The sequence below is a fragment of the Chiloscyllium plagiosum genome, unplaced genomic scaffold (assembly GCF_037043375.1).
Source record: "Chiloscyllium plagiosum isolate Xiang-an unplaced genomic scaffold, Cpla_swu_hap1 HiC_scaffold_17, whole genome shotgun sequence".
NCBI classification, from domain to species: domain Eukaryota; kingdom Metazoa; phylum Chordata; class Chondrichthyes; order Orectolobiformes; family Hemiscylliidae; genus Chiloscyllium; species Chiloscyllium plagiosum.
Window position 1 is genome coordinate 28,541,640 of NW_028270155.1, and position 22,140 is coordinate 28,563,779.

At 43.0% G+C, this 22,140-nt stretch overlaps 2 protein-coding genes across 3 annotated transcripts in view; one reads left to right on the forward strand and one right to left on the reverse strand.

Moving 5' to 3' along the window:
* LOC122558288 (uncharacterized) overlaps nt 1-22,140 on the reverse strand; it is a 250,518-nt gene that overhangs the window by 54,446 nt on the left and 173,932 nt on the right. The gene's annotated exons all lie outside the window — the stretch shown is intronic.
* The window catches only part of pmfbp1 (polyamine modulated factor 1 binding protein 1), a 791,959-nt gene continuing 776,879 nt past the window's right edge, over nt 7,061-22,140 (forward strand). For both annotated transcript variants that reach the window (XM_087995767.1, XM_087995768.1), the window contains exon 1: nt 7,061-7,230. In XM_087995767.1, the coding sequence (XP_087851893.1) occupies nt 7,131-7,230 (100 nt within the window). In that variant the 5' untranslated portion in view covers nt 7,061-7,130. The remainder of the gene's footprint in view (nt 7,231-22,140) is intronic.

Consider the following 22,140-nt stretch of genomic DNA (forward strand, 5'->3'; position numbering starts at 1 on the left):
TTGCAAATAAGTAGTGCATAAGGAGGATGCAGTTCTTCATGAAAGCTGGTGACTATTTTCAGTACAGCCTTGGCAGGTTGCTTGGGTACGAATCATTTGGTGTATTCTATATTACTTTGCTGTGCAACAGGAAAATACACATGGGTGAGCACTTCAGTAGAATGAGAAAGAGGCACTGATGACTTTGAGGATGGCAAAGAAATGTGGGGTCTCCCATTACAACATGCAGCTCTTTAACAGTAACATAAGGAACAGCAGTCCTTTGTTTTGATGACTTCATATTTTCGAGATTTGAGTTTAAAGGATTATGGATACTTGGAATTTTTAAAGAGGTAATTAAAAGAAAAGTGGGTTTTTTTGTTAGCCACATGTCTTGTGATAACTGCTTATGACTGTCAGGTTGCAGTTTGTGCTTTGGATATTTATTTCGAGTAGTGGGTGACCAGTCTGCTAAAAGGAAGGAGCTTCAAAGGTAAGCTCTCCTGATTTGAAAAAGCCCCTTGTTGTGAGTTCTAATCGTCCTGTTGAAAAACGACTGGAAAACTTCTTTATGCTGTCTTTCTTGAGCAAGATCCCAGAGACAGTTGTTTGTTGACACCTGGATACACATCTGAATAACTCAAATATTATTATTTCCTTCAAGACGTTAGGCTTATTGGCCAGGTGTACTTTTTCTCTCTCTCTCCCCAGAGTGAATCTCTAAAGAGAGAGTTTTTTTTCCCCTTTACCTATATGTATGTGTGTGTTTTGGGCTTTTCGAGAGGTAAACATTTATATTGTCATATCCATAAACTGAGTGTTAAATTCTTCACCTAGGTGGAATCAGTTTTGTTTTATAATTAATGAATAATTTATGTGTTTATTAAAGAAACCTGTCTGACTGAATTATTTTTATTCTAAGTCTAAGGCTGTACATTCCTCTCATATCCATCATAACAGCTTTAACTGAACAATTCCTACTTTCCTTGCATTAACATTTCCCACAGTGCTTCCACACTCAAATAAACTAGATCTGCCAATAGATAACATTAATATACATTTCACATGAAAGTGTAAGATCATCTGTTGCTATACGAAAATTTAAATATAGTTTGTTTCACCTTACTGAATTATACACATAGGCGAAAGTGGGTACTGCAGATGCGGGAGATTAGAGTCAAGATTAGAGTAGTGCTGGAAAAGCACAGCAGGTCAGGCAGCATCCGAGAAGCAAGAGAATCGACGTTTTGAGCATAATTGTTTCATCAGGAATCAGGTTTGTGAGCCAGGGCTGAGAGATCAATGGGAGGGGTGGAGCTGGGGGCAAGGTAGTTGAGAGTGCGATAGATAAATAAAGGTGGGGGTAATGGTGATAGGTTGGAGAAGAGGGTGGAGCAGATAGGTGGGAAGGAAGATGGACAGGTCAGACAGATCATAATGGCAGTGTTGAGTTGGAAAGTTGGATTTGGGATAAGGTGGGGGCAGGGGAAATAAGGAAACTGGTGAAATCCACATTAATCCCATGTGATTGGAGGGTCCCAAGGTGGAAGATGAGGCATTCATTCCTTCAGGTATCAGATAGTTAGGGTTTGGCATCTGCATGTCCTTGGTGGGAAGGGGAGTTAAAGTGTTTGACCACGGGGCAGTGGGGTTGCTTCATGCGTGTGTCCTGGAGATGTTCTCTGAAACGTTTTGCAAGTAGGCGTCCTGTCTCCTAAAGAGGAGATCGCATCGGGAGCAACAGTAAATGATGTGTGGAAGTGCAGGTAAATCTCTGATCGATGTGGAAGGCTCCTTTGGGGCCTTGGATGGAGGTGAAGAGAGGAGGTATGGGCGTGGGTTTTGCAATTCCTGCGGTGGCAGGGGAAAGTGCCAGGAGGAGAGGGTGCGTTGGTGGTGTGGTGTGGACCTGACAAGAGAGTCACGAAGGGAATGGGCTTTAATGAATGCAGATAGGGGTGTGGAGGGAAATATGGTGGGGTCCGTTTGTAGGTGGCGGAAATGGCGGAGGATGATGCGATGTATCCGAAGGTTGATCGGGTGGAAGGTGAGGAACCAGGTGGGGAGGGGGGGGGTTCTATCCTTGTTGCGGTTGGAGTGGTGGGGTTTGAGGGCGGAGGTGCGGGAAGCGGATGAGATGTGCTGGAGAGCATCATTGACCATTATGGGAGGGGAAATTGAGGTCACCTGGTGTGTTCTGTGGTGGAACTGGTCCTCCTGGGAGCAGATGCAGCAGATGCGGAAGAATTGGGAGTAAGGGATAGTGTTTTTGCAGGTGGCAGGGTGGGAGAAGGTGTAGTCCAGGTAGCTGTGGGAGTCAGTGGGTTTGAAGAAGACATCCGTGTTGAGTCAGTCACTGTTGATGGAGATGGAAAGGTCCAGGAAGGGGAGGAAGTGTCCGAGATGGTCCAAGTGAACTTAAGGTTGGGGTGGAACCAGTTGGTGAAATTGATTAACTGTTCAACATCCTCATGGGAGCATGAGGTGGCACTGACACAGTCATCAATGTAGTGGAGGAAAAGGTGGGGAATGGTGTTCGTATGGAAAATGGACTATTGCATGTACCCGATGAAGAAACAGGCATAGCTGGGGCCCTGCAAGTGCCCCTGACTCCCCCTTTGGTCTAGAGGAAGTGGGAGGATTCAAAGGAGAAATTATTGAGGGTAAGGACCAGTTCAGCCAAATAAATGAGAGTGTCAGTGGAAAAGTACTGGTGGGGACGCCGGGAGAGAAAGAAGCAGAGGGCTTGGATACCTTCGTCATGGCGGATAGAGGTATATAGGGACTGGGTATCCATCGTGAAGATGAAACAAAAGTCATGGAGGAAGTGAAGGGCATGGGTGGTGTCCTGAATGTAGGTGGGGAGTTCCTGCACTGAGAGAAGAGGACAGTATCGCGGTATGTGGAGATGAGTTTGGTGGGGCAGGAGCAGGCCAAGATGATAAGTTGGCCAGGGCAGTCAAGTTTGTGAATCTTGGGTAGGAGGTAGAACCGGGCAGTGCAGGGTTCCCGGACTTTGAGTTTGGAAGCTGTGGGTGGGAGATCCCCTGAGGTGATGAGGTTATGTGTGGTCTAGGAGATGATAGTTCGGTGATGGGAGGTGAGGTCATGGTCAAGGGGGCAGTAGGAGGAGGTGTCTTCGAGTTAGCGCTTGTCTTCAGATCTGTGGAGGTCAGCGTGCCAAATTACCACTACCCCCCTCCCTCCTCCCCCCGCTGGTTTGATGGTGAGGTTGGGGATAGACTGGAAGGAGTGGAGGGCTGCGTGTTTCAAGAGTGAGAGGTCTGACCAGCTGTGCTTTTCCAGCACCACAATCGAGACTCTGATCTCCAGTATCTGCAGTCCTCATTTTCTCATAGTTGTGGGTATGTTTGCTCATCTGGGAAGTTGATTTGCAGACATTTTTCATCCCCTGTCTAGGTGACATCTTCAGTGCTTTGGAGCCTTCTGTGAAGCACTGCTGTACTGAGTCTTCTGGAATTTATTTAGTTCTGTTCCTGCTGCTTCCGGCTGCCGGTTCCGGGTTTGTTGTAGTGGCCAGTATATTGGGTCTAGATCTATGTGTTTGTTGATGGAGTCTGTGGATGAGTGCTATGCCTCTAGAAGAAAACACATAAACCTAGACCCAATATACTGGCCACTACAATGAACAACCGGAATTGGTGACCGGAAGTAGCAGAAACAGAATTAAATAAATTCCAGAAGACACAGTACAGCAGCGCTTCACAGGAGGCTCCAAAGCACTGAAAATGTCACCCACGTAGGGCACGAAACGTCTGTCAATCAACTTCCCAACTCGGTGAACATACCCACAACTACAACAACTCGCACCTGAGCTACAAATCTTTAAGCAAATCTTGAATTGCTCACAATATTTCATAGCAAACTGAATGTACAGGTTTTCTCCCTTTGACATCTAATCCAAAAAATTGTATTTGAGAAATTGGTTTACTTCTGGAAGTGACATCGGTGTTATGATATGTGTTTAAACCATGCTCATTCATTGCATTGCTGTCAGCACGCCAAATTATTGCTGCCTACTTTTTATCTGACTGTACATCGGAGGGGGTTGGGGGGTGGTGAGGTGTTATTCAATGTCGCGGGAAGCTAACACTACTTAAAATATTGGTTGATCCCTCTTAGAGGGGAAATGCATTATATCTGTAAAAAATGTTGCAAAATAATACCAACAGCAATGGCTGAATATACAAGAAAGTATGCAATAAGGATTTTAGACAATGGGCTGATGGTCTTGGTAGAAAAGCTGGAAATGTGGAGAGATAACTTGTCTCTGCAGTGGGGCAGGAGAGCCCCTCAAGATGCAGTAGATGCTTAGGATTCAATAGTAACAAGCAGGGGTGTGTTCCATGGTTGCAATGCAGGAGGATCTCACTGGAGTTGTCAAATTGAGCTTATCTTTAAATAACTTACCAACTAAGTTCCAGTTTCATCATCTGACCTACATGTCAACACTCATGCACACCTACCACTCAACTATAAAAATCATATGCTTTCTTCACACTCACCCATTTAGCACTGTTGTAAATTTTGCACCTACAGCTCACATAAACTGGCAGCTATTCAACCATATGCAGGGCATCTCTGTATGAATTCCTCAGGGTAGTGTTCCAAGGCCAATCATCTTCACCTGATTCACCTTCACCTTCTCTCCATCACAACCTTAGATATGGAGATATTCATTGATGATTGCAAAATGCCCAGCATTTTTTGCAAACTCCTCAGATACTGAGCCAGTCCATGTCGAATAAAACCTAAACAATTTACAGGCTTGGGATGAAAGTGGCAAGTAATATTCACAACACACAGGTGCCACACAATGACTATCACCAGCAGGGAGAATCTAATCTAATCATTGCCTCTTGACATTTAATGTAGACAAGCAGGAGGCCAGAAGAACACTGCAAGCCACATCATATGCTGCCTGGCTTGCTGTGTTCTTCCAATCTCCGGCTTTTTACTTTGGATTCCAGCATCTGCGGTTTCTTTTTGTCTCTTGACATTTAATGGCATTACAATCACTGAACTCCAACTATCAATATCCTGGGTGTTACCACTGATCAGAAACTGACTAGCCAGAAAAGCACTGTGACTACAAAAGCTGGTCAGCAGCTAGAAATCTTGCAGAGAGTAACTTACCACTTCACTCCTCAAATTCTGTCCACCATCAACAGGGCACAAGTCGGAATCCAATGGAATATTCCTCGACTGCCTGAATGAGTACAACTTCAACAATACTCAAGAAGCTTGACACCATCCAGGGTAAAGCAGCCCATCTGTTCAGCATCACACTGCAAATGTTCACTCCCTCCAACACTGATGCATAGTAACAGCAATATGTACTACAGAATTTCATCAAAAGGTACTGAGATTGCACATTCCATGTCAATGACCATGACCATCTTGGAGGACATTGCAGCAGATACATGGGATACATGGGAACACCTTTCTGCAGGATCCCCTTCAACCATTCACTATCCTGACTTCAAAATATATTGCCATTCCTTCTGTGTTGCTGGATAAAAATTGTGAACTGTCTCCCTCACAATATTGTGTGCATACCTAGACCGAATGAACTGTAGCACTTCAAAAAGGCAGCTCACCACAGCTTCAAGGAGGAAACAAGGAATGGGTTTTAGATGCTAGCTCAGCAGTGACATTACCATAACGCCATCTTCTCCCCATAAACATACCTGATGCTTCATCCAAAGTTGTTTTTTATTGCAACTTTTTAAAATTATTTGCAATTTGGCATTGCTTTTCCATTTTCGAATGATAAGTCCCTAGTCTCTCTACCTCAGCCAGATGGGAATAGATCTCAAGGTGATGACATTATTCTGAACTTGCAGAATTGTATTTGCAGACAATTTATTTTTGCTCAAAATGCACATGACCTGCAGGCAGTCAATCCATTTAACATTTTATAAATTCCTACTTTGGAAATAGAACCAGTCTGACTCAAGATTGGGATACAGACAAATTCTAACCTCACACCTTTAATACATTGTCTGAGCTGAGATATATAAAACCTAAAGTTATCTCCAGAATGTGACTTAAAAAAGTTCTGGGATTTACATATTAATGAACTGAAACCTGCAACCCATTTTAAAAGATGAAAGACAAAACAGCAATCTAGGTTTGTTCATTATATTGTTTCAATTGTAGCTATAAATTCTGTGTCTTATGATCCTGCTCCACAGCTACCTGATGAAGGAGCAGCGCTCCGAACGCTAGTACTTCCAACTAAACCTGTTGGATTATAACCTGGTGTTGTGTGATTTTTATCTTTGTCCACCCCAGTCCAACACCGGCACCTCCAAAATTATTCTGAGCCAGACATTTACCATCCAGCCAGATGAGCAAACTAAATCTCTTTTGATAGAACTTAGCAAACAGTCGTCTTCCCCTGCTCTTTCTCCATAGCCCTGATTTTGTTTTGTGGATGTACAATGTATTAAAACAAGAAAGCCCGCGGCAGGTGTGATGAAATGTCAGTTAGGGTCCTGAACTGTTGGGTAACATATCAATTTACTCAAAAACCCATTCCATAACACAGGAGTTGAAATCTCATCACAGATGCCGACATATCTTGACTTTTGCTAATGCAGCGTCGGTTTGTGTGAGAAACTATTTATTTACCTCCTAAACTGACAAACAAACGTTTTGGCCTCCGTCCATCAGCTCCTCTTCCCCCTAACCGCCGGTTGATGAAAAGACGCGAGCCCAGCCGCCTTGACGGAGTGCTCCCGAGATTCCTTCGAGCGGATTGGCTCAACCGCACAGTAGGACCCGCCCTCTGTCTACAACACCCGTTTTCGATTCGCCAAAGGGAGTGTCCACTTTCCCTGCCCCACCTCCTGGTTGGCTGGTGTGCGGCGGTCTCTCTGGTTTCAGCCGGAGCCAATGGTGAGGCTCGAAATGGCGTCGACAGGTTGCAGAGGCAAACACAAACTGCGCTTTGACTTGGGGAGACGCTGTGATTGAGTCGCCGCCGGTCCACGGGGAGGGAGGGTGGGTAATCATCATCAATGTTTCGCTGAACCTCCTCTTCCTAGCTTGTGTGTATTCTTAGCCCCTCCACCCACCCTTTGAAGCCCATCTAACCCACTGTGGTGGAAGTCTCGGCGGAAAGTATGAGCGTGAGCGGGCGGTGGGAGAAAGCTGGGGAGGCGGCGGGAGAGAGCGGAGGCCTCGGCGGGAGAGTCAGGACATCTACTCAGCTCTCTGGGACAGGTGAGCCATGTCTAGAGTGACACATTAAAACATTATATAGATTATACATCCATTATTATAAAAGAATCACCGTACATGTTTTCTTTAAGTTTTGTTTAGAAATCGAAAGATCTGCATCTTGTCAAGTGAACAGCACCTTTTCTGCCAAACATCTCTTTAAATATGATACGCTGGCAACTTTTAACTAACACAAGTTATTGTAATAACCTTCCCAACGAAAGAAAAAGTACATATTTCAAATAAAACCTCAATTATCACTTTTTGTTTCTGCTCTCTTGTTTCTTGATTTGCGATTACGCCGGTTTGCCGCAAAGCAATAGTGAAGACATCAAAAAATAATTCTGAACAAATTATTGTATAACAAATGACTAGGCATGCATGCTGCTTAAAATGTAAGGACCCTCGGTCACCCACAATGGCTTTGTGGTGGGGATGTCACTTATCCTGGAAATGCCAAAGTGGGCAAAGGAAACGATTGAACATTTTCTGGAATCACCTAGAATGCACCTGATTAAGGCGTATGAAGGATGCAGTCAGACTATATTTCAACGTTGCTTTTTTATACACACCTTGATCAAATTAAGTTTTGGAACACACTATTATGCTAATAGATTTTCAGTAAGGCACAACAAAGACTATAGTAACTAATATTTTCAAGTATATTTTACCCTGGAGTATTTGTAATTCTTTTTATTTACGTGTGAGATGTGGACATTGCTGGCAGGGCAGTGTTTTTGTCTGTCCCTAGTTGCCCTTAAGAAGGTGTTGGTGAGCTGCCTTCATGAACCGCTGCAGTCCACATGCTGACCCACAATGCCCTTAGGGAATTCCAGGATTTTGACCCAGCGACAAAGAACAAACGGCAATTACATTTCCAAGTTGGAATTGTGAGTGGTTTTGGGGGGAACTTAGAGATGATGGTGTTCCAATGTATCTGCTGCCCTTGTCCTTCTCGATAGGAGTGGTCGTGTGTTTGGAAGGTGCTGTTTGGAAGTATCTTTTGTGAAATTTTACAGTGCATCTTGTAGATAGTGTATACTGTTGTTACTAAACAATGGTGGTGGAGAGACTGGACGCTTGTGGGTGTGATGTCAATCAAGTGGGCTCCTTTATCCTGGATGATGTGAATCTTCTTGAGTGGAGTTGGAACTGTGCCTGACCAGGCAACTGGGGAGTATTCTGTCATACTCCTGATATGTTCCTTGTAGATGGTGAACTGGCTTTGGGATGTCAGGAGGTGAGTTACTTGCTGCAGCATTCCTAACCTCTAATCTGCCCTTGTTACCGCAGTGTTTACATGAGTCCAGTAGAGTTTCTGTTGCTGGGGATCAGAGTCGAGTGTGGTGCTGGAAAAGCACAGCAAGCCAAGCAGCATGCGAGGAGCAGGCAAATCGATGTTTCGGGATGAAGGGCTCTTGCCCGAAATGTCAATTCTCCTGCTCCTTGAATGTTGCCTGACCTGCTGTGCTTTTCCATGACCACCCTCTCGACAGTTGAGTTTCTGGTCAATGGTAACCCTGAGTATGCTTATAGTGGGGATTCAGTGATGGTAACACCATTGCATGTCAAGGTTTGGTGATTAGATTGTCTCTTATTGGTGATGGTCATTGCCTGGTATTTGTATAATGTGTATGTTACTTGCCACATGTCAGTCCAAGCCTCGATATTGTCCAGCTCTTGTTACATTTGAACATGGACTGCTTCGGTATCTGAGGAGTTGCGAATGGTGCTGAACTTTGTGCAAATATCAGCAAACGTGCCCACTTCTCACCTTCTAATGGATGAAAAGCAGCTGAAGATGGTTGGGCCAGAACACAACACTGAGGAACTCCTGTCAAGGTGTTTTGGAGCTGAAATGACAGACCTCCAACAACCACTACCATTTTTCTATGTATCAGGAATGAGGGTGGTTATTTTCAAGTATACATTTTATTTTCTGTGATCTCACCTTTATTTGGCTATTCCATTTTATGGAGAAAGTGAGGGCTGCAGATCCTGGAGATCAGAGCTGAAAATGTGTTGCTGGAAAAGCGCAGCAGGTCAGGCAGCATCCAAGGAACAGGACAATCGACGTTTCGGGCATAAGCCTGAAGAAGGGCTTATGCCCGAAATGTCGATTCTCCTGTTCCTTGGATGCTGCCTGACCTGCTGTGCTTTTCCAGCAACACATTTTCAGCTATTCCATTTTATGATAAACTAATTGACAAGATATGCACTATATGTTTGTAATTGTTGTGCAATATTTAATGCATCTTGACACTTTTTTTCATGTCTTAGAAATGTTAAGTTGACTGCAGGCACAAATTTTGCGGTGTAATTTAAATGCCCTGCAATGACAAGTCTTTCAATTAAAACATTTAAATAAGTACTGTTTTAACCCAAACGTGTGCAGAGCAGGGAATGTTACTTCAGTTAAACTCACCTAAGATATCTTTCAACAGTGAAACTGAAGAGTCAGTTATTGAATTGTAGAGGTCCACAGCATGGAAAAAGGCCCTTCAGCATCAAATCTGTGTTGATTCCAACACATTATCTACATCAGAGAATCACTTATTTTATGACACGTATGAGTACTGATGTCTCAAGATTTCACAGCAGGTCATTGCTGGCATCTGCAGTCTCCTGGAACAAAACTTACTTTCTCTTGGTCAGGTGGGCCTGCATTGCCAGTGGCCATCAAGTTGCACATCACTAGAGGATCGCCTATGTGTGGAGCTGCAGGAGATGGAGGCGATACTAAACAAGTACTTTGCATCAGTGTTTACTGTGGAGAAGGAAATGGGAGATACAGAATGTGGGGAAATAGATGGTGGCATCTTGAAAAATGTCCAGATTACCGAGGAGGAGGTGCTTGGATGTCTTGAAATGCGTAAAAGTGGACCTGATCAGGTGTACCTTAGAACTCTGGAAGTTAGGGAACTGATTATTGGGCCCCTTGCTGAGATATCTGTATCTTTGATAGGCAAAGGTGAGGTGCTGGAGGTTGGCTAACATGGTGCTACTATTTAAGGAAGGTTGTAAGGAAAGGCCAGGGAACTATAGACTGATAAGCCTGACATCTGTGGTGGGTAAGTTGGAGGGAATCCTGAGGGATAGGATTTACATGTATTTGGAAAGGGCAAGAACTGATTGGGCTCGTCAACATGGCTGTGTGCATGGGAAATCATGTCTCACAAACTTGAGCTTTTTGAAGAAATAACAAAGAGGATTGATGAGGGCAGAGCGGTAGAAACAATTTATATGGACATCAGTAAGATGTTTAACAAAGTTCCTCAAAGTTAGATCTCACGGAATACAGGGAGAAGTAGCCATTTGGATAAAGAACTTGCGTGATGTTAGAAGACAGAGGGTGGTGGTGAAGGGTTGCTTTTCAGACTGGAGGCCTGTGACCAGTGGTGTGGCACAAGGATCAGTGCTGGGACCACTGCTTTTCGTCATGGATCTCCTTCCTATCGGAAGGATGTTGTGAAACTTGAAAGAGTTCAGAAAAGATTTAGGAGGATGTTGCCAGGATTGGAGGATTTGAGCTACAGGGAGAGACTGAATAGGCTGGGACTGTTTTCTCTGGAGCGTTGGAGGCTGAGGGGTGACTTTTTATAAAATCATGAGGGGATAAATAGGCAAGGTCTTTTCCCTGGGATGGGGGAGTCCAGAACTAGAGTGTGTGGGTTTAGGGTGAGAGGGGAAAGCTTTTACAAGGGGCCTAAGGGGCAAATTTTTCATGCAGACGGTGGTGCGTGTATGGAATGAGCTGCCAGAGGAAATGGTGGAGGCTGGTACAACTACAGCATTTAAAAGGCATCTGGATTCACATTTGCCTCAGAAAGGTTTAGAAGGATATGGGCCAAGTGCTGGCAAATCGGACTAGACTAGGTTAGGATATCTGGTCGGCATGGGTGAGTTGGACCGAAGGATCTGTTTCCATGCTGTACATCACTATGACTCTGTACCTATTCCTGCACAAATGTATGTGCACACACAAATGCATACCCTTTAGTGTTCTGCATTTAGCAGTACTTGTATGCAAAGAGAGAAAGCAGAGTTTTGAGTAGCAGAAATAACTTGTGTGGAGAGGTGAGACAGTGACTGAGTTGGTAGTCAAAGTGGAAACAAGTGTTTGGAGGGAGAGAGAGAAGTGAGTGTTTTGAACAATGAAGTATGTTGTTCTGTGGAGTGTTCTGTAGGATAATGCTGGGCTGAGTGTGAGAAATGGAACCTGAAATTGCTATGATGTCTTCCTGTCTCCTGCACACACAAATATAGTCTTAGCATCCTTTGCTATCAACATTGGTTAACATTAATCCAGTTCCTGTTATTGCTGAGATATATACTTTAGAGGAAAAAATGGAGAATCCTACATTTATTTGTTGAGATATATAAAGGAAGTTTGTTGCCTAGTTAGAAGATGAGGCGCTGCTCCTCCAGCTCACATTGACCTGCAATAGGTCTGAGATAGAAATGTTAGCATGAGAGCACAGTGGTGTGTTGTAGAGGCAAGCAATTGGAAACTGTAGGTCATTTTACGGACAGATCATAGGTGTTTAACAAAGTGGTCACTCTGCATTTTGTCTCCCCAGTCTAGTGGAGACCACGTTGTGAGCAGTGAATACAATAGACTAGATTGAATGAAATGTAGGTAAATCGCTGCTTTAACTGGATGATGTGTTCGGGACCTTGGATAGCCTGGAAGGATAAGGTACTCAGGCAAGTGCTACACCAATTGCAAGGGAAGGTACCGTGGAGCTGTGAGGACATGTTGGGAGTGGAGAGGAGCGGAGAAGGGTGTGCTAGTGACAACAGTCCTTACAGAAAGTTGACAAGGGAGTGGAATATGTGTGTGGTGGTGACATCCTGCTGGAGGTGATTGATACGGCAGCTTGTGATCCTTTGAATGCAGAGGCTGGAGAGGTAAAGGAGTGAGGACCAGGGGGACCCTATCATTGTTGTGGAAGGTAAGGGTGAGGGCAGAAGTGCAGGAAATGGGTTGGACTTGGTTAAGGGCCCTGTCAATCACAGTGGCTGCAAATCCTTGGTTGGAGAAAAAGTTGGACCTTTCTGAGACTCATCAGATCAGATATGTGACAGATAAAGAAATTGGAATAATGGAATGGAGTTGTTATAGAAAGCAGGGTGTGAGCCTATCCCCAGAAATGGAAACAGATGTCGAAGAAGGGAAGAGTCAGAGATAGGCCAGGTGCAGGTGAGAGCAGGTTAGAAGTTAGAAACAAAATTAATCTTTTTTTTCCCAATTCCAGCCAAGAGACAGAAGTAGCAACATTGGTGTTACTGATGTACCAGACAAAGAATTGTGGGAAGTGCCTGGCTGTCTGCCCTCCTTTTGTGGTTCCATCCACATTCTGGCATCCTTTGAGATTGAGCATGCTGCGTCCTCTGGCATGATAAAGGTCTTTAGAGATCAGTGTGCACCTCAAGGATAGGAGTGCTTCATCAATGTGGACAAAATTATTATGGTTGTGTTTTAAGTTATCTTTTATAAATTTACATTAACTGTTTCCTTATGTTTTTCTGACTGTGCCCCAACAGGGGGTGCTTAACCTGGTTTTAGGTTTGCTTTAAAAAGGTAAACAGACTTTTAATCAGGAAGCGAATTGATGTTTTTGTGGGCAAAGTCAGGAAACTTGAGTCAAGGATTATCAGGTTAGCCATGATGTCACTGAATGACAGAGCCGACTTGATGGTTTGAATGGTCTCTTTATACCCCTTTGTCTTCTAATAGTCTCCTTCAGTTCTTTTTTTTGGTATACTGATGATAGTATGGGTGTTGTGCTCTGCTCTTATCTGAATAGAAAAACTCTTAGCTTCCAATGTTTGTCCTTTGCTCAGTTTTACGTGGTGGTGGACATAGAGGCCAACCAGTACCACGAGTGCAAAGGTGAGGTGGTTAATGGTAGGAGGTCATGTGACAAAAGTTCCAGGACTATGCCCGACCAGAGGCAGTGAACCTAGCAACTTATATGTACTACTTTCAATTTGTTCTACTCTATTTGTTCCTCTGAACGCGATCTCCTCTGAACTGAAGTGACTAAATGCAGATTGGGTGTCTGCTATCTAGAGCACGTCTGTTCTGTCTACAAGTATGATCCCAAGATTCTGGTGTCCTATCATTTTAATTGTCTGCCTTGCCATTTCTGTCCTCCGCCTGCTGCACTATTTCAATTTATTTCCCTGCTGCACTAAAACACTTACAGCTTTCTAGATGTAACAATAAGCTCAGCCATTTCAGACAGTAAACCCTCTGCTCCATTTTATTCCTATTGTTTTTGCTGGCTTTGTTTTTTTTCAGTCATCACATCTTCTGGAGGCACATTTTTATTTGTTTTTCTTAGCCATCTCCATACTGCCTAGCTGTAGAGGACAATGTTTCCTGTGTTTAAGGCCATCATCGACTTTCCTTGTGTTGTCCTGCCATCCAGCCTCTGCTCAAAAGCTAATATAACTCTGAATTTTCCCAGTTCTGAAACATTTTATTATATTTCTCTCTAAATATACAGATGTGCCAGATCTGCTGAGTTTTCCAAAGATTTTTATTTGAGATTTACAGTGTGTGAAATTCTGCTTGTCAAAAAAATTCTGTCATTCTGTAATTTGGAAGTATGCTCTACATTTCAAGAATTTACATTCCCCCCCCCCCCCCCCCCACTTTGGATCTTAGTTTTAATTTTGTTGGACTCACCAGGTCAGTATAATTATTTTGAAGTACTTTTGAAGAAATAGGAATGAGAAAAGCATTTTTCTCCTGTCTGGCACATTATTTGTTTTGGATGCTGGAAGTGTGCTTGAGATTCTCTGCTAGCAATAATTTAGTGAATTACCAAGTCCGGAACATTTTGTAGCACCCCAACAAGTAATGAGTCAATATGAACAAAATTGACTTGCAATATAATGTTACAAGGGTGTAGACGTCTACTGTACCTTTAAGAGAGTTGAAGGACTTAGCAAGCACATAGAGTGCTGGAGAATTTCTAATGTTACATTTGGTCCAGTAGCTAGCAGTACCTGGGTTGTTATGAGATAAAAACAAATTTAATTTATGCCCCAAGATACTAAATCCAATCAAGTTTGAATTTTGACAATATTAAAAGCAATGAAACAATCCGATGCTTTGGGGTATAAAACCAAAAAAAAAGAAATTGAACAATTGGAGGAGAACTACCAAGCCACCAAGACATGCAGACTGCCCGGAGAATAGATCTCTTAAAGGTACCTTTATCTATCAATGACCTGTGAAACAGAAATTCCTAAGAAGAAGAAAAGAAGACAGAGGAAGATGCAAAGAGAAGATTCAACAGCTGGCTGGTTTTGAAATTTGAATTTTTTGGTTTATTGAACCAGTATTGTAGAAGGGAAAGTAAAAGATAGGTTAGGGAAAGGAGTTGTAAATAGTTGTTAGTTAATATTCTATATTAAATTAACAAATAAAGTTCTTAAATGTGTTGTACTTTAAATAGTGACTTTTGGGATAGTTCTCAGCTTCTTGAATTTTAACAGATTACAGCACTGGTTAAATCATTTCTGTGTTGCAGGTTTAAATTAGCTGGGGGGGTGTTTACCCCGTGTCATAACAGGCTTTTGTCCAAGATTTGAACTGGTTTAGACACGAAAAATCCCAGCAGATTTTAACACTTGCAGGTTAGTGACTGAGATCTTTAAATAAAACATAGGTGAGACAATTAGTTTAATCTTGGTGACTTGTAGTTGATTAAATTAAAAGTGACAGAAATAGCTCTTTAAAATAGCTAAAGAGGTCTGGGATTTGAAGATGATTCTTAAAATTTGCCAAGAGTGTATTAGAAGGAAAGTAAAAGGTCATACTTTTAGAATTAGCAAATAAGTTAGATTTGGGTTTAACCAAGGACAAAAGTAAAGCTTAAATTGTAAGGGAGTTACTTAGGTGTTTCACAGAAACAGATAAGTGTAGTAGAGGTAGAAAAACTTAAATTTCGATTGGGAAAATGGAATTAGAAGATAAACAAAGGAAGAGAGAAAAGAGAGAGAGAGGTTCTTAGCTGAGCAAAGAGAAAGAGAAGAAAGGGAGAGACAAAGAGAGAGAAAATTTGAACTTGAGAAGTTGTGACTTAGTCAGCAAAGTCAAGTTAACAGATAGAGATTAAAAGAGAAGGTAGTGATATATACAAAACTCTGCCACACTTTGAGAAAGATGTTGAAGCCGCCTTTATTTCATTTGAAAACTTGGTTAGGCAGATGGAGTGGTCAGAGGATTTATGGGTAATATTAGTTCAGCCTAAACTGGTAGACAGAGCTAGTGAGGTATTTGCCGCACTGTCAGATGAGGGGTCAAGACATTATGAAGAGGTTAAACAGACTATTTTAAGTGCTTATGGATTGGTACCAGAAGCATATACTCAGCAGTTCAGATACATAAAAAAGGAACTCAGACTTATGTTGAGTTCGAAAGAATTGAACATAGTCATTTTGATCGATGGGTGTGTGCTTTAAAATAAATAGGACCTTTTAAGGCTCTAGGAGAGATTATTCTGCTGGAGGAGTTTAAAAACTCACTTCTAGAGATGGTAAGAATTCACATGGAGGATCAGGAAGTGAGACGAGCAGCAGAATTAGCAGATGAATACATGTTGGTGCATAAGACCAGCTTCCGGCCAGAATTTCATCCTGTGAGTGATAGAAGTTGGGAGAAAGGGAGATCTCTATGAAACAAAGAGAACACTGGAAAGAATTCACTACAGGGTAAAAAAGAAACCCAGGAGGTTGGAAAGTAGGTGAAAGGCCTCAGGTGTTTCCACTGTTGTAAAGTGGGGCATGTTAAGTCACAGTGCTGGTCATTAAAGAATGGCACTGTGGGAAAAGATGTGGTAAAAGAAGCTAAGCATTAGTGAAGGTAGTAAAAAAGACCCCAAGAAGAGCTGAGGAGCTGCAGGAGAGTGCAGGGGCTGGAATTAGTACTTGTCGGTGAAGTTTACTCAGAACAGGAGGAGAAGGACAAGAAGTTATAATTTTGAGAGATACAGGATCTAACCAGTCGCTGATAGTAAGAGATGAGTGAATATACACTCTTTCTGATCTGTTACCCATGAGTGTGGTAATTTGTGGGATAGATGGACAGAAATTTAGCTTTCCCCGATGTAAGATCAGGTTGGACTGCAACTTAAGACTGGGGAAATTACAATGGGAGTGATTGACAGGATGTCAGTTCCAGGAATTCAGTTTGTTCTTGAGAATGATTTGGCAGGATCCAAGCTGAGAGTGACAACCTTTGTTGTGGAGAAGCCCAAGGAAGACCAGGAAACTGAGGAGTTAAAACAGAAATATCTTTCTATTTTCCCAGACTGTGTGGTAACCAGATCTCCCTATCATAAGTCACAGCACAAAGCGAAATGTAAAGAGAAAGATGAAGGAGTTGAGGTTCAGTTAGCAGATACCCCATTTGACGTAATGGTGCAGGAAGAACCTGAACAGGCAGAGGGTCAGGCAGAAGTGTTTACTCCTGAAAGGCTAAGGGACTTGCAACAGCAGGACAAGAACAATAAAAGATATATGGTTGCGGACACCGAAAAGGAGGCAGAGAATATTCTGGAGGGTTATTATCTGAAAGATAGAATGCTAAGTCGGAAATGGAGATCATGGCAGGTTAGTAAAGAGCCGAAGTGTAGCACATTGTGTTGCCGGTAGCATACAGACAGAAGGTGTTATGGGTAGCACATGACCTACCTGGAGGAGGTCACCTAGAGGTACGAAAGACTCAAGCTTAGGTACAAAAACATTTTTATTGGCCTGGAATGCAGAAGGCCGTGGTTAACATTTGCTGTACGTGTCATACATGCCAAATTGTAGGTAAGCCACAGGCGGTAATAAAACCAGCACCTTCATTGCCAGTTCCCACATTTGAAGAGCCATATAATTGATTGATTGTGAAGGTCCCCTCCAGAGAACTAGGAGAGAGAAAGAACTGGAGAAACAGTTGTTAGTTACTGCCCCCCGCAGAGCGAAGACTCAAATCCAAATGATGCGGCTCAAAATAGGTTTAAAAAATGAAGAAATCCTTGAGTGGGATAGGTTAGTAAGCTATCTGTCTCATGAGTATAGAACGCAGTTGAAAGATTTGTTACTTCAGTATAAGGATATAATTAAGAATCAGTTGGGGAGGATTAATGCTATTTTACATGAAGTAGACGTAGGGAATACTGCTCCGATAGAACAACACCACTATCTCCTTAATCCTTTCAAAGCCAGACCGGTACAGATGGAAGTGGAGGCCATGCTCGACGAGGACATCATCGAACCAAGCCAGAGTGGAATTCACCGATCGTCTTAGTTCCCAAACCGACCGGACTCAACGACTCTGCGTGGATTATCGGAATGTGAACGCCACTACAAAATTGGACTCAATTTCAATTCTTAGATTGGAAGATTGTATTGAGAAAGTTGGACAAGCCAGGGACTTGCAACAGCAGGACAAGAAATCCTTGAGTGGGATAGGTTAGTAAGCTATCTGTCTCATGAGTATAGAACGCAGTTGAAAGATTTGTTACTTCAGTATAAGGATATAATTAAGAATCAGTTGGGGAGGATTAATGCTACTTTACATGAAGTAGACGTAGGGAATACTGCTCCGATAGAACAACACCACTATCTGCTTAATCCTTTCAAAGCCAGACCGGTACAGATGGAAGTGGAGGTTGGCAGAGCTCTTCGAATGACTAAGAGCAGCAAAGCTAGTAATAAACTTAAACAAAACTAAATTTGCAAAAGCAGAGGTGACGTTCTTGGGACATAACATCTTGGGACATGACATAACATGGAAAGTTGACCCCACAGCATGCAAAGATGAAGGCCATTGAGGAATTTCCACGATCAACCTCTAAGAAAGAGGTGCTTCGATTGTTAGGACTCAGTGGACTCTATGGGAAGTTAATTGCAAACTTGGGCAGTGTCGTGGCACCATTAATTAATTTGCTGAAGAACAACACAAAAGTTTCAGTGGACAGAACAATGCCAGGAGGCATTTGACCATTTGAAAACAATATTAATCATCAAATCAGTTTTAGCTACACCAAACTTTTCAAAACCTTTTAAAGTCACTGTTGATGCTAGTAACATAGGAGTAGGAGCTGTACTGCTACAGGAAGATGAGAATGGGATTGAACTACCAGTTGGTTACTTGTCGAAGAAACTCCATATCCACTAGAGAAAATACTCCACAATTGGAAAAAGAACAATTGAGTTTGGTATGGCCTTGGGGCATAATGTGTGTGTCATGAACATTGTGTCTGAGACCATTGTGTACATGGATCACAATCCACTTGCATTCTTAGAATGCTTTAAAGACAAGAATATGAGACTCTTGCATTGGAGTCTTATGTTACAGATGGCAGGTCGTAAGAATGTAATCACAGATGCGTTATCTTGGATTTAACTGATAAAGTTTAGATGAGATTTATATTTATCCAATGTTTTATGTATTTATTTTATAAGAAGAAAGTTAAGATGAACTTAGATTAAAGTTATCTGTATGTGTTTAAAGAACAAGAACAAAATGAAGCTATTTTTTCATTACAATGGTTCATTTTTTCTTCGGGGGGGGCGGGGTGTTATGAAGGCGGAGAAGTGTACTGTACCATTAAGAGAGTTGAAGGACTTGGCAAACACGCAGAATGCTGAAAAATTTACAATGTAACATTTGGTCCAGCAGCTAGCAGTACCTGGGTTGCTATGAGACAAAAACAAATTTAATTTATGCCCCAATTATGCCCCACAATGATAAACTCCAATCAAATTTGAATTTGGTATTTGACAATATTAAAAGCGAGGAAATGATAGTTTTTGGTCTCTTGAATTTTAACAGACTACTGCGTGGGTTAAATCATCTCTGTGTTGCAGGCTTAAATTAGCAGGGGGGTTTACCCTGTGTCCTAACAACAGTTACTTTGAAAATGAACCATTTTGTTTTGCAAACAGTTCTGTCAGTTGCTCAGAACTTCCAAAAGATAATAGATTATTTTGCTTAGGATATCAAAAACTATTTTGTATTCCAAAGGCATGCATTATCCATTATGATGTGTCTCTTTCCATTAAAATTCTCCCCCTTGAAAGTCTAAATGATTAGGCCTTTTTGGAGATTAGGTCATTTTCCTTGTTAAATATGGGGTGAAATTGTGTGAAACTAAATTTGCTGAAAACGATGTACAAATTTTTGCTAGTGACAAAATGTGACATAAATGTCAAAATATGCAGTCCCTCCGGAGGGCAATTCTATGACCAGCACTCTCTATCCTTTGCCAGTGATGCTTGCGTCTGGTTAATGAACAATAATAAAAGCACAGAAATTTGTGACCACAAAATTGTGATCCATCTGGTTTGTCACATTTGGGAAATATTATTCTATCTTTGTCCCCTCCTTCCTCTTGGAGATACTTCAAATTCTCCACATTTAAAACCTTGCAAGTAGCAATGGTCACTGATTCCTGACAGTCTGAAAGCTGCTTACTTGCACGCTATTGCAGTTCTATCTACAGCTCTTTGTTTCCTCTGATTAAGCCTGTTTTCAATTAATTTAGAACAGCTCGTGCGCTCTCTCTCTCATGCTGTCTTGTTCTCGCTGTCTCATGCTCTCTTGCGCTCTCTCTTCCATGCTCGCGCTCTCTCTCTTCCATTCCTCTCTCTCTCTCTGTCCACCATCCCAATGCGCTCTCTCTCCCTATCTTTTCCATGCTTTCACTCTTGATCTCTTCCGTTCTCTCTCTTTTTTTTCCATTTTTCTCTCTCTCTCTCTCTCTCTGTCACCCCATTCTCTCTCTCTTCCATGTGCTTGCTCTCACTCTCTTTTCCATGCGCGCACACCATGCTCTCTGCCTTCCATGTTCTCTCTCTTTCTCCCCTCTCTCTTCCATGCACTCGCTCGCTTGCTCTCTCTCTCTCTCTATCTCTCTTACCCCCCACATTCGCTCTCTTTCTCTTCCATGTGCGCGCTGTCTCTCACTTTTCTATGCTCTCTCTCTTTTTTCCATGTTCTTTCTCTTTTCTATTCTCTCTCTCTCTCTCTCCCATGCTGTCTCTCTTCCATGTGCACACACACTCTCTCTCTCTCTCCTTCTTTTCCACACTGTCTTTTTTCCATGTGCACACACTTGCTCTCTCGCACTCTCGCTCTCGTGCTCGCTCTCACTGTTTCGTGTGCTCTCTTTTCCACGCTGTCTGTCTCTCTTCCATGCTCTTTCTTTTCATGCTCTCTCTCTCTTCTATGCTCTCTCCCTCTTTTCCATGCTCTCTCTCACTTTCCCTTTTCCGTGCGCGCTCTCTTGCTCTCTCTCGCTCTCTCTTTTCCATCCTCGTTCTCTTTCTTTCTCTCTTTCTCGTGCACTCTCTGGCGCACGTGCTTTCTCTCTATCCCTCTCGCTTGCTCTTTTCCATGCTCTCTTTCTCTCTCGCACATTCTTTTCCATGCTCTCTCTCTTTATTTTCTCTCTCTCTCTCTTCCCCCCCTTGCCCTCATTCTGCCATGCGCATGCACGCACTCTCTCTTTTCCATGCTCTCCCTCTCTCTCTTTTCCATGTGCGCACTCTCTTTTCCATGTTATCTCTTTCTCCCTCTCTCTCTTCCATGCTCGCTTTCTCTCTTGCTTGCTCTCTTTTTCTGTCTCTCGCTTGCTTTCTCTCGTCCATGCTCTCTCTTTTTTCCATGGTCTCTCTCTCTCTTCCTCTGCCTCTTCCATTCATGTGCTTTTTCTCTCTTTTTCTCTTTTCCATGCTCGCTCTGTCTTTTCCATTCTCTCTCTCTCTCTCTCCCCCCCCTTTCCATGCTCTCCCTCTCTCCCTTTTCCATGCACACACTCTCTCTTCTATGCTCGCTTGCACTCTTCCATGCTCTCTCTTGCTTTCTCTTGTCCATGCTCTCACTCTCTCGTCCATGCTCTCTCTTTTTTTTCTATGCGCTCTCTCTCTCTCCCTCTCTTTCATGCCCACGCTCTGTCTCTCTGTCTCCCATGCGCGCTGTCACTCTCTCCATCTCTGTGTGTGTCTCTCTCTCTTCCATGCACGTGTTCTCTCTCACTGTGTCGCTGTCTCTCTCTCTCTCTCTGTCTCTTACATTCGCATGCGCTCTCTCTCTTTTTCTCTCTTTTCCATGCTATCTCTCTTTTCCATGCTCTCTCTCTGTCCCTTTTTCATGCATGCTCTCTCTCTCTCTTTCCATGCATGTCTCTCTCTCTCTCTTTTCCATGCTCTCCCTCCCTCTCCCTTTTCTGTGCACACACTCTCTCTCCCATGCTCTCTTTCTCCCTTTCTCTCTTCCATGCTCGCTTGCTTGCACTCTCTCTTCCAAGATCTCTTTCGCTGTCTCATTCATGCTCTCTTTTTTTTCCCATGCGATCTCTCTCTTTCATGCTCTCTCTCTTTTTTCCATGTGCTCGCACTCTCTTTTCCATGTGGTCTCGCTCTCTTCCATGCTCTCTCTCTTTCCATGCACACTCTTGCTCTCTTTTCCATGCGCTCTCTCTCTTGCTCTCTCTTTACCATGTTCTCCCGCTTTTCCTCCCCATGTCTCTCGCGTGCTCTCTCTCTCTCTTCCTGCTCTCTCACTTTTCCATGCTCTTGCTCGCTCGTGCTCTCTCTCTCTTTTCCATGCGCACGCTCTCTCTTTTCCTTGCGTGCGCTGTGTCTCTTTTCCATGTACTCTTGCTCTCGCTCTCTCTTTTCCATACTCTCTCACTATCGCTCGCGCTCTCTTTTCCACTCTCTCTCATTCTCTTTTCCACACTCACTCTCTTCCATGTTACCTCGCACGCTCCCTGTCTTTTCTGTTCTCTCTCTCTTTTCCATGCTCTCTCTCTTTTCCATGTGCGTGCTCTCTCTTTTTCATGCTCTATCTCTCTCTCCTCCCCATGCCGCTCTCTGTCTCTGACTCTTTCTTCCATG